The 13,449-nt window shown below is 34.1% G+C and overlaps 1 protein-coding gene across 7 annotated transcripts in view; it reads right to left on the reverse strand.

The window, feature by feature from the left end:
• Positions 1–685: 685 nt before the first annotated feature.
• Positions 686–13,449, reverse strand: part of LOC129239139 (stromal interaction molecule homolog) — a 31,089-nt gene continuing 18,325 nt past the window's right edge. For 4 of the 7 annotated variants that reach the window (XM_054874458.1, XM_054874456.1, XM_054874459.1 and 1 more), the window contains exons 10-12: positions 9,039–9,459; positions 5,082–5,315; positions 1,523–2,525 (exon numbers count right to left, since the gene is read on the reverse strand). In XM_054874458.1, coding sequence (XP_054730433.1) covers positions 1,634–2,525; positions 5,082–5,315; positions 9,039–9,459 — 1,547 coding nt within the window. In that variant the 3' untranslated portion in view covers positions 1,523–1,633. Of the gene's footprint in view, positions 2,526–5,081; positions 5,316–9,038; positions 9,460–13,449 lie in introns of all 7 variants that reach the window. The other 3 variants (XM_054874460.1, XM_054874461.1, XM_054874462.1) reach the window with 3 other exon arrangements.

The raw sequence follows: 13,449 nt of genomic DNA on the forward strand, positions 1-13,449 counted from the left end.
TCTGAAACATTTTGATTTTTTTGTTTCAGACAAGCCGTTCTTGAGTTCTGATGGAGCTGCCTCACCAACCCATGTTTGAGACGTTACGCTTCACTGCTATTTTTTTACTAAAAATACTATAAAATTGAATAAAAAAAAATTTATTTCTGAATTTTAAGACTTTATTTAATAAATCAAACAAATTTTATATTACTAACATTTATAGTTTTCTCAAAAAAAAAATCACGAATACAGCCTTTTTTTCGAGTCTCCAAAGTAGACTGACCCCTTAAGTTGCGTAAGAGATTAATGATATTTACTTCAGTGGTCAAAATCTCCTGTCCAATAAATAAGATCACCCAATTTATCCATATGTTTTTCGTCCCAGTTTCATATGTATATATTTTTGGGTTTTTCGCCGAGCTCTTCCTTCTAGTTATAGTGTGTGTTTTGAGGTTTTTGCACAAATGGAGGGACCTACAGTTTTATGCCGCCTCCAAACGGCAAATAGTTTCTTTTTTTGAGGAGTTTTATCATGACAGGTTCGCCATTGGCTGCCGAGGGTTGGCCGTTATTAGAAAAAACCGTTTCTATCATTTGGTGTTTCGAACCTGTATTCACCCATCAACCCATTCGGCTACGGCGGCCAGTCGATAAATACTCCCAACAAAAATAAAACAAATTAATATCAAATAAAAAAAAGGCTTATTGCATTAAAAATATAGTAGCATGATTCTCTCGCCGCTCTCAATTTTCGTAATTTACGTAACTTAAAAATCCAAAATGAGCCGCTCGCTAAGTTTCTTAAGGCTAGAGTAATCATTTATACATTTTTCCGATTTACCAGGTTGCTCTTAAGTTACGTTTAAGTCTAGAGTAATCACACTACACTATAAGCCTCCCTAAGAGACATTTTCATCTAATGAGATACTGTTAATAAGTATATACCATCATGAATTTTTTACATTCTTGCAGCAAATGAGCGATTTGTATTTTTTATATTTGCGCAAGCCTTCGCTTTATTGCTTTGCTTTCTGCGATGGGAATCTTATACGAATAGCAATGCGAGGAAGTGCGGGATTGATAAAACAGCATTGAAGCGTATTTCTGGAAGAAAGCCATGCTTTCGGAGATCAGGGTTAATAATATGGTCATGCTTGATTTTTTAAGTAAATGAATATTTAGCTTAAGTAAGTACTCGCACGCACATTCTTTGCATCGTTGGTCTATACTGCCATATTGTATGGAAGACTGCGAAACGTGTATCAAAAAAATATTTCGTAGGACAGCCTATTAGGAGATTGCGGTAGTAAAACCACTGGTCATGGTGTGCCTTAAATCGCATAGGGAATCTCTAAAATTATTGTCATGCTCGTTCAATTGTCGCGCAGTCGCTGCAACATCTGCGGCGCGTTTAGCGAAATTCAAAGTAACCTGTGAGTATGCTTCAGCCTCTGGGTCTGCGTCAATGTTCGCAACTACGCTGTTGTCTTTTTTATTCGGTTTATTATCATTTTTAAACATATAATTGTCCGCATTAGTGTCCCTTTTGTCGTCATCGTCGCTTTGTCGCTGTCGGTCCCTTCTTACCGTCTCCTCTACATCTCCTACTAAAACGTTGTAGGATGTAGTCAAACAGCCAGAGCTATGTGAGCTATGTATTTTTGTTTGAGCTGGGATTGGCGCCAGCACTTGCGGTGCTGCCACTACTGGCGCTGGCATTACTGGCGGATTTGCGATGTCCGCCGCCGAAAGGGAAGCGCAGGCGTCGTTTTCGCTTCTTGATGGTGCCTCCCCCATCGAGACTTGCGCTGTCGGCGTTGAGCAACAGTTGCTCCTCCATTTGGGTATCACTGTGTGCCGACGCAAGAGTTGACGTAGATGTGGTGGTGGCGGTGGCGTCAACATTCCCATGCTGATGTGTCTCCCGGCACAGCGACTGCAAGCCAAGTGAAGTGGGCAACTGTTGGTATTGGTTGATTGCTGGCGGCTTTCCAGCAGTTGCTGTGTACTGAGACTGCTTGAAGGACTCCTGGTCTCCAGTGTGTTGTGCATGCTGCTGTTGTGGTCCATGCTGATTGGTTGACTGATTGTGCTGGAGTTGCTGTTGCTGCACAGACTGCAATGGCTGCCAAATAAGGAGTTGATGTTCGTGCTGCTGCTGTTGTTGATGGATTGGCAAGATGCGCTCATATGATGACCATCGTCCAGGGGATTGTCCTTTGCTGCCGCCGCCACTGCTGCTGCCGCTGTGTACGTCTGCGCCGACAGCCGCTGGTGCGGATGGGGTTGAATGGATGGACGATGATGTAGACGATGTGGACTGTTGGCTAGTTGTGCTGTGCTGCTTGACCATCTTCTTGCTGTTGGTTCCGCTAATGTTTCCGCCAACTCCGCTTCCGCCACCGATGAATTGCTGTCCCGCAGATAGGCCGTTGTTGTTGCCGTTAGCGCTCGATTTCGTGTTATGCTGTTGCTGTTGTCTATTAAGGAACGTGTAGATTTCCATTGGTACCAGGTCCGTGCTTTGGGATCGCAAAAGTTGGCTGTGATATGGGAGAAGGAGAAATACAAATCGAATGAATTTTTTTAATGTGCCAAATGTTTGAGCGTTGTGGGCAGTGAGTGAGTTGGTGGTTAGTGACACGCAATGGCGAAGACACACAAATACAAAGCACACCTGTCTAATATGTAACGTATTGATGCATGGATCTAATATGAATGTATGTAAGTATGTATGTCATTTAATTGTGAGTTATGGATGCGTTAATATTAATTGTGTTTCGATTAGATACAATTCATTTGATGAACTACTACATAAGTATGCATTAGTATAATCTATGATCTCTAACGTCCTTACTAACTAGAGTGGTCTGGGCTGGCCGAAAATTTTAAAGATTGATAATATCTCATGTGCATTCGAAGAAATTTTGCAGGCACCTGAATTCGCCTTGAACTTATTTTTACGCATGGTAAAGTGTTTAAGGGGGGGGGAGGGTAAGGGATAAAAGGGATTTTTTTTTTGCATGTTACTGTAGTAAAACATTTCAAAAATACCGTGTTAAAATTTTAAGTCAATCCGAGCAAAACTTTTTAAGTTATAGAGCATAAAGCCGAGCCGCCTCAAACATCTGCCGAGACGCAGCAGACTTTAAACGCGGTTTTCTCGAACCTTTTTTTTTAAAGTGCGTAGTCATTGGCATTTGAAAACTACTCAACCGATCCTTTTGAAATTTTGCACACATGTTTTACATATAAAAAACCTCCCCCCAACGTTTTTTTTCGCCATTTTTTTTTTATATTAAGGTGGTTTTACACCTACAAAATGGCGGCATTTTTTCGTCAAAAATCACTTTTTACTTCAAACGACTACCAAATGGCTGAAAATGAAAATAAATCGTCAAAATAAACGTTGGGGGGAAGTTTAACTCATACTTTAACTAAATTATTCGATTTTTTTGATTTCAGATGATTTTACGCTGAGATATGCTGACTACTGCAAAATGTATTTTTGAAAAGACGTCTACGTAAATGTGCTCTCATTCGCTCACTTTGCAATATTTTTATATGAAAATTTTATCAAATATTCTTGAAATGTTACTTTATAATATACATCAACTTTTAATAAACTGACTTGAACCGTTTCGCTACAATAAATTCATGAAAAAAGTTTTTTTTTTAGCGTTTATCCCTTCTTCAGTACCACTACGACCAATGTGAGGAGTCGAAGCAGGCGGTCAGAAAAATTGATGCTGGTTATGGGCCCAAATAGTATCGAATGAAACTGTTAAGCTTTAAAAATGCTGATAAAGTGATGGAAATCGTCGAGTCTGTCTGGTACGTGAGCACATCTTCCATTGCTTAGGACTTTAAAATTAGTTAGAAAACTGTTTGAAACCATCTGCATAAAGAAAATTATAACTATGAAATTAGCATCGAATTGTTTACTTCATCTAATATAAAATAAAATGATGGACATTTGACCTTCAAATTATGCCCAACATAAGCCATACGTAGGCGGAAGCAACAAAAGTTATATTTCGATATTGATGAAAGTGCACCCAACTGACCTCCTTACACTTTCTTACAAGGAAGTGGTAAAAAGGAAATAAAAAGGAAATTGTGGTCAGTTTTTATAGAAATTTTGGACTCACAATGAACGGGATCCTGTTTGACTAAATTTTATAGGTTTTTTTTGTTTTTGCTTAACACACTTAACCTTCAACAGTTTTTCATGTTTTGGAGGCTTCAAACTTGACTGTATTTTTTACTATTATAGTATTTATTTTAATATAATTTGCGTATGCAGTTAGGAAAAACTTTATACAATAAATTGTATTTATATGTATTGCCTTGGATAACTGCTATGCCATTAATATGAACAGCTTTTCGACCAACCCAGACTTCGAATTTAATTAACATTTTATTTATTACAATTTTTGAATTCCTATTCTTAACTTATTTCCAAAACATGCCGATGTATGTATGTGACGATCGTTTGAATATATGAAAGAATCAAAATGATTGGGTTTTACATTATTGATAAAATAGATACAATTCACAAAATTGTTATTAACATTTTTATAATGGAATTTAGTACATAAATTAATATTTTGGGTTTTCTCAGTGAAGAATTATAACTACAAGAACACCGAAGTTCATGTAGAAGATTTTGTTTTTTGCATTCTGAAATTGTAAAATCAGAAAAGAATTAAGGTTAAAAAGAAAGAGGTAAAAAGTGAGTATTTAGATTCGAGGTTGTATGTAATCATACATTAGGCGAAGCAGGAGAAAGGGACCACTGCATTATTAGAACCATTGCGAAGCATTGAGGGGTATTGAAACTGATTATTTTAAATTTTCTTTGCTAATATTTAATTTGACCGAAGAAGATTCATCACAATTAGTAAGCAGTGCGATTACAAGTGCTGATTATAACACTACAACTGAGTTAAGCGTTTCAAGGTAAAGCTCAAGAGTGGTGCCAGAAAGTCATAAATTCACTAGGACGTGGAAGGCAAAGCTAGACGCATTAAAAGCGCATTTTTGCTACTTTAGATTTGGGTTTTATTTCGCCAAATGGATCAACAAAGTTAACAAACCTCGGAGTAGACTTGCGAGGTGGAGGAAGTGGTGCACGATTCAAAATACCGACTACTGCGAGATGTGGTGGCAATGGCGGTGGCGGTGGTATAGGTGGAGGTATTATTGTTGATATTGCTGCCGTTGGTGACACAACTAAATTAGACGAATTGTGTTTCTTCAAACGTGGCGGTACCGGAATGGAGCGTTCAGATGAAGACGGACTATGACGACTGTCGTCACCACCAGCCAGGCTGAGATGAAGATAAGTAAAGTTGAATGGTGAATGTGGTAATAATGAAACAAATATTAATATTTTAGACATTAATTACAACAGAATAAGTAATAAGTGATAAAATGTATGTAATTGAATTGTATGCAATTTAAATGAGAAATTATGAAGATTTTAATTTAACTAGACAATAGTGTAAATTATTTTACGTGAATATACAGGTAATAGCAAATAAACCAAACGAAAGTGGATAAGGCAAATAAATAGATTATGGATCATACTGCACTATATATTTATTCAAAAAACAAAAGGGTTGGAAATAAAAATGAAGTAAAAATCGAATACGCAAATTCATTACTTTGCCCATACAACTAAAATTAAATCAATAAAATAACAGGGGTTATTCTACATATATTTATTTAACTTTTATTACTCAAAAAAAGGGTCTTTCAAAAGCGACGCCTAGATGTCAGTAGTTAATAATTCCTTTTTTCATGTCATCTTTGAAATTTTTCATGTAGACATATGCACAATTTTAACGATGGATCCTTACACGAGAGAAAAACGTATTTAAATTATTGAATCGAAAATGGGCGGTCTTTAAGAACAACAAAATGCAAAATTCGTTATTTTTTGTGGGAATAATCGCCCGAATGAGTCGACAATTCAGAGGTTGGAGTAAAAATTTCAAGCAGCTGGTTCTGTCGGGCATAGAAAAAGGATTAGCAGGCCAAAACCTGGACGTTTTATTTAGAAAATTTATGGAAACGGCATAAAACTCAACTCATTAATAATATGTGTCACCCTATATGCTTATATAAGTATATAGGTATGTACATATATAAGAAAAATTTGTAGAGCTTAAAATGTGGAAAGTTTTTAAAAAAAAATTTAAATTACAGAACGAAAAAAATAAAACCTAAAATCAATTATGAACATTACTTGAAGTAAAAAGTTCGGAAAGTTCTCCGTTGATGTCGAGGTATATTATATTTCGCGGGATATACAATACAACGAGTCACTCTATACTATGATTTAAAATTGATATTAATCTTCAAAAAGGCCTTTTTGAAGGCCCTGGTGAAATTAGTTGTGTGTTACAGCGTTTGAAATTAAAAGTAAAAAGGAGAAAATTCGATACATTCCTCAATAATGCTACGACTAAGGTGAAAAGTTGGAGCAGACAAATAAACAAATATGTCCTTTTTATAGACCCAATGCAGTGTTGTATGCAACACCAAGCGGTGTTAACAACGATTCCATTCCGAAATAATAGACATCGAAGATGAGATACGCTATGGTAGGTCAATTATCGATAGTAGGTAAAATTATGAGAATCGTAAAGTCGGACCGACGCTGTACCTAGAAACTGAAGTTTAGAAAAACAAAAATAAATAAGAGAAAGTTATCTTAATGGGCTATTCCTATGATCATTTTATCATCTGTTCGCGAAATGACAAGAAACCCCTTCCTGGATTTAATTTTTTTTATTTTTCGTTTTCGATATACTATCCTTTAAACCTAAAACATTCCTTACACATTTCATAGAGTTCGTTTGTAACAAAAAATTACGTTTCCTCTCGGTCTTCAAAATAGCCCATATCATTCCTTATTGCCATTTCGGAAATCTATAAATAAACTACCGGGGCTAAAATTTAAATGTCTGGAGCGTGATTACGATTCGCGTGAGCACTCGACGTGGTGTTGGTTTTGAAGTGGTGATATTCAAAATGGTGGCTAACAATAACACAGCCATTTCTGCGACTTGTTTTTTTTTCCCTGCAAACAAATGACATCCTTTCCATAATGACCAGTGGAATTTTTTCTTACTTAATGGGGAATTTATTCAAGGGAATAATCTCAATTTCTCAAGTTTAATACTGAAAGCTGTATTGAGTCGCCAAGTAGTTCTACGTAAAGAAAAATTTATATTTAATTTAATTTATTTAATAAAAATTAGTTATACCAGGTGTATAAGCTTAAATCCGCTGTTTTTTAGTAAGAAAAACCCCATTTTTTTTATAGAAAGCAAAAAAATAATTTATTCAAAGTATTTGCCCTCGCTAGCTATACATTTTTCCCATCTATCGGGCAATTTGTGTATACCACGCCAAAAGAATTCTTCATCTTTCGAGGCGAACCACTCGTCAAGCCATTTCCGGACGTCTTCGTACGAATCGAAGTGCTGTTCGGCGAGCGCGTGACCCATCGATGAAAACAGATGATAGTCCGAAGGGGCCAGGTCTGGTGAATAAGCGGGATGAAGTAGCACCTCCCAATTGATTGTCTCCAAGTAGTTTTGGACCATTCTTGACGTGTGCGATGGGGCGTTGTCGTGGAGGAAAATCAGCTTCTCATGTCTTTGTTCATAACGAGGCCTTTTTTCACGCAAAGCACGGCGCAATTTGATGAGTTGTTGGTGGTAGCGATGAGAATTAACAGTTTCACCAGGTTTCAACAGCTCATAGTAAACGGCACCCTGCTGATCCCACCAAACGCACAGCATCGTCTTGCGTCCAAAGCGATTAGGTCTTGATGAAGAAGTTGATGGTTGGCCGGGATCGACCCATGATTTTTTTCGTTTAGGATTCTCAAAGTATATCCACTTTTCATCGCTAGTCACCACAAGATGCAGGAACGACTTTCTTTTATGCCTAGCCAGCAAGATTTCGCATGTGTTTTGGCGTCGCTCCATCTGTCTATCGTTCAATTCATGGGGTACCCATTTTTCGACTTTTTGGACCTTTCCCATGGCACGTAAACGCATGGAAATGGCTGGTTGAGTGACACCTAACTGCTCGGCAAGCATTTTTTGCGATTGGGTATCGTCCTCATCCAAAAGAGCCTGCAATTCATGGTCCTCAACTTTTCTGGGCCGATTTTCACGCTTCTTGTCACTCAAGTCAAAATGGCCGTCTTTGAACCGACGAAACCAGTCTCTGCAAGTTGTTTCCGATAATGCACTGTCACCATAGGCCTCCACAAGCATTCGATGCGATTCGGCAGCCGATTTCTTCAAATTAAAGCAAAAAAGTAGAGCTTGCCGCATATGCTCTTTTTTTGGCACAAAATTAGACATGATTACGCAAGGAAAAAAGTGTGTTGCTGTATGAAATCACTGATGATGTGCAGTGATTGATGTAAACAGGTGTCGAACCCATGCAAAAAAAAATATGGCATTTCTATGGTAACTTGATATGCTCACTAACGCCATCTACGAGCAATCAGCGGATTTAAGCTTATACACCTGGTATTTTAATAAAAACCTAACTGAAAATAAAACTTTAGCATTTTTCACACGAAAATAGTATTATTTATTGTACTCCAATAATAAACAAAAAATCGAAAAGTTCGTAACTGAAATGCATTCTAAATATGCTGAAGATCTTGTCAATGTATTATCATAATATAATTAATATAATTATAGTAGCTATTTCACTTTATTCTACGAATATCACTTTCTCCAACAGATATACAGTCCCTACAACACCTATCAGTTACAAAATATTTTAATTTTATTAGCTGATACTGCATTAGTAAATTATATCGAAGATTTTCTTTCAATATTTTTATAACGAATCTCTTGAGATATTTCCAAAAAGTAGTTAGTTTAAATTATTTATACAACTGTGATCCATGCACTGGCCTTAACCACTGATCTGTTTGTTTTATCATACCATATGAATATTTAGTAACTCCGATAAAGCCAATCCAAGATCGGCTAGTAAAAGGAGAAGAGATTTACCTATCATTTAAATAATAACTCGAATTGTGTGTATTATTATGTGGTGGTAACGGCGGTGGGGTCGTAATTGGCACAGGCGTCGCCACAGGCGTTCCAATAGCATTCGTTGAGTTACCAATAGTTCCGATATGGTTAAGCGTTGTCGCATCTTGCGGAGAATGAGTGGCGGCAGCACAAGCACGTGATGGAACGCTGGATGCCGATGTCATTGACGTAGAGTTCTTCAAAGAAGGCGTGGGTGCACCACCCAATATAAATTGGACCGGCGGATGCATTGGACCCTCGCTAGCATCCTCGCTACCCGATGAATCATCACATAACGCATTAGAGTTGTTGTTTAGGATGCCACTGCTGCCACCGCTTAAACCAACCGAACTGCGGCTGTAGTTGTCCAACATGCCTGGATAAATGTATAGAAGTTCTGGAACTTACGATCATCACAATCTATATACTGTAAAAGCGCTCGAAAATTGATTTCTTAATTCTAATTCTATTCTTAATTTATTTTAAGCAGCAAATGATGCTAGGCCAGAAGCGTTTAAATAACGGAAGGAATGAGAGCAAGGTGAGTAACGCGCGGATGTGTGAGACTCACTTCAGTTTGTACTGCATGTTTGTTTTTTTATTAAATGCAAGTATAAATGTGTATGTGTGACATCAATAATTTATTTAAAATTAATATATAATACATGCATTTATATATAATGTATATCTTAGCAGTAGTGTTAGAAACGCTGTAAATGTACAAGTCATCAAGTTTATATGGGTTCTTTCAACTGACGTCAGCTTTATTAATGGGCGATGTAACAGATCGTTCAGCATTATTGATGAAGGATTGATTATTTGTGTGTCTAGTTATGGGTTGGTTATTGGTCGACTATTTGAAAACAATACTAATGAAATTGCACTGAGTTAGAAATTCATGACAACACACCCATGCAGGCAGGCAATACAGTCAAGGGCATAGATATTACTTGCTAAGTACAGTTTTTATTCAGACGTTCGAAAATGTGCTTACCTGAATTCGGTAAATGATTACTTTTCGATTTTGAGTTAATGCGCATAATTTTCCTTTCTTAGTTTCATTTTACTTCATTTAGTGAATTTTATATATTTTTATTTCTTTATTCTATTTGTTATAATATTACAATTTCTATTTATTCAGTTTTATTTTGCATATTTTATTTCAATTTTTAATTATTCTATTCTGCCATTTTTCCCCTAATATACGATTATCAAAACTCTTTAAAGTAATTTTTAATAACTTTTTTATTACCTTTGTTAGTTTTGTTTCTAACTTTTTGTTTGTTTTATTTGTAATATTGTATAATAATATAATTTTCTTTTATTTTAATATTTTGAAATTAATAAACTACATTTTATTTGGACTTTTATAATTTAAATCTATTGAAATTATTTTTGCGGTTTTTTGATTTTTTTATATTTTGATTTATCAAAACTCATTTAATTTTATTTTGCCTCATTTTTTATTAATATATTTGTCTTTTAAATGGTATTCTACCTAAACTTCTTTTGTTATTTTACTATACCTTCTCTTATTTTATTCTTAAATGGTTTGTTTGGTTTTATTTATAGTTTTACAATATTGTTTTATTTTTTAATTTATTCAATATATTTATTTTGATTACATTTTATTTTAACTTCGCTCTAATTAATTGTTCACACTTTATCCAAACTAAATTTCTTTCGTTCATTATTTTGAGTAAGTTATTTTCTTTTTAAATCTCTTGTTTTATTTTATTACAATATAAAATGCTTTGCTTTGTTGAATCTCCTATTTTCTTAATTTAATTATTTTTTTTAATCGATCTTATCATGATTTTATTTAGCTGATTTTATGTATTTTTGTATGCTTTGGTATTATTTAATTTAATTTTTTTCTTTTGCTTTAAATTCTTTTTTTTTTAATTTAATTTATTCTTTGTTTAATCTTAATTCTTCTCGTAACTTTTTTATGCATGATTTTATTTAACTTATTTTCTTGTTGGCTCTTTTGTTTTGTTTTACCTCAATATTGTTTTGTTTTATTGAATTTAGTACTACTATTAAACTTAATAATTTTTTTGTTAGTTTATCTTATATACTTGCCTTAATTTTCTTTCATTCATTATCAGTTTCTCCTTTGCTTAATTGAGTTATCCTTTTTTGAATTTGATTCATTTTTTGTTTAATCTTATTTCCGTATTTTGTTTTATTTGATCGAATTTTTAATTCTTCGATTCAGTATTTTTTGAGCTTTTTTATTTATTTTGTTTTATTGTATTTAAATTTTGTTTTTTGTTATTGAATTTTCTTTGCTTATTTTTGTTAATTTATGTTATACTATTTATTATTATTTATTTGATATGATTTTATTTGGCGTTTTAATAATAATAAATAATAATAATTTAAATAATTTATTGTACTGAATTTAATTTTATTTTTAGTTATATCAATTCCTCTTTTTCTTTTGGGGCATTTTTTAATTTAAAAAAATATGTTTTTTTTCGAATCTTTCTACTGAAGTTGCGGGGAAAAATGGTATGAAATGACGCGCAAGTCAATGAAATGAAACAAATTCGTGTTGCTTAAAAAATTTATTGTAATTTATAAAGATTCTTTTATTTATTTAATAATTCACTCTATTCAATAATAAAAATAACAACACTTAAGCATTTGATGCAAAATCCCCCTAAAAAAAGTATTTTATGATTTAATCCTGAGGATATATTATTGCATTCGAAGACACTTTAAACGTGGCTTTTAAGTATGTTTGTATGTAAGTCTATGACATTAACGTATTCAAGAGAATTGCAGAACATTTTTCTATAATTACAACTGGGCTGATGTTAATCCATTCCGGTGATTCGTACGCTTCAGTGTGTGGGAGGATTAGCGCCATTGGACAGGTATCCGTCCGAAAGTTGGAAAGATTGAATAATTTGCGTATGTCTGTAGACTAAAGCGATTTCCACAAACCGACCAATAACTAAACACTGTACAATTTAAATATAAAAGTGACGATTTTGTATTTCAATTCATTGTTTTAGTTTTTCGTTTTTGCGTCCCGGAAAATGTCCAAAATATCACTGCTGTATGCCACTGAGAAAATGTGTTGGTCATGACTCAGGCAATTTCACGAATGTATTGTATATAAATACTTATTATTTAAAATGCGCGTATATGGTAAGGCAAAGGCAGTTGTAGGCCGTAAAATGCCAGTAGCAATGTGAGACAATAGCCCACAAATAATTAAAAAAAAAAACTATATTCAAGAACAATTTATTAAATATTATACATATTTGAAAGTTGAGATTATTTGTTACAAAATTTGGATTACTCCATTGCTCACTACTCCTTTGAGGCACACAACAACTGCCTATGCGAAACGAGTATGAATTAATAGATAGTAAATGCTGCCGTATGCCATTTGCATTGGGATGATCGAACATTTTTTTCACCACATTTCAATGAATACACTGAGAAGTTGTCATATGAAAAACTATCGAAATATATACTAGTCAAGTCATATTAAGTGGGTTTAACTACAAAAGGGAAATTTTTAAATATAAAACTTCGTGAAGTTAAATAAACAGGCAAATAAACCAAAAGGAACAATGACGGAACTTACAGCACCGGAAGGGATTAAGCACATTCGTTGTTAACATTAAATAATATTACAAAGAAAAAACTAAAAAATTAAAAATGAATTGAACTAAAATAAAAAAAAAAAAACGTATGTTAAATATAAATAGTAACAATAAGGTATGTTTGTAAACCACACTTAAAATATTAAGCTTATAAATAAACATCATGTAAAGAATGCATACAATTATTTTATAAAAAGTAACAGGAGAATATTAATAAAACGCTTGGGCTTATTTTGGGAGAAAAACAATGTAAATATGCAGATTTTAACATAATCGGTGTATACCAGTTAAACGTACATATACAAATATAAAAATTATATTTTTGTTTTTCACACTTTTTTCACAAACTGCGTGTATTGTGTCAACAAGTCACAAATGAGCACAATCAAATAAAAAAAATATGTAAAATTATATAATTTTCTTGCTTCAAATGTACATGTTGTGCATGTTGTGTAAACGCGGTAACAGCACTCGTGTTCATTAAGTATATACGCCAATTTGTTAGCCTTCGTTTTTTTTTGTCATTCGATGTGCATAGTAAACTTATTATTACGTATGTGTGTGTATGTATATTCGCAAAAGATGTGGACAGCCTATTGACAGTTTACTGACTTTAACTGTGCCGTCGTTGTGCACAATCAAAATTTCAGCGCTTATTTCATTTTATATTGCTTTGCGTGTTTATGTTTTATCTAATTGCTACCAACAACAACAACAATCGATATAATCAATTCGCAAGTGTTAAGCACATCTCAAAAGGC

The sequence above is a fragment of the Anastrepha obliqua genome, chromosome 2 (assembly GCF_027943255.1).
Source record: "Anastrepha obliqua isolate idAnaObli1 chromosome 2, idAnaObli1_1.0, whole genome shotgun sequence".
NCBI lineage: Eukaryota > Metazoa > Arthropoda > Insecta > Diptera > Tephritidae > Anastrepha > Anastrepha obliqua.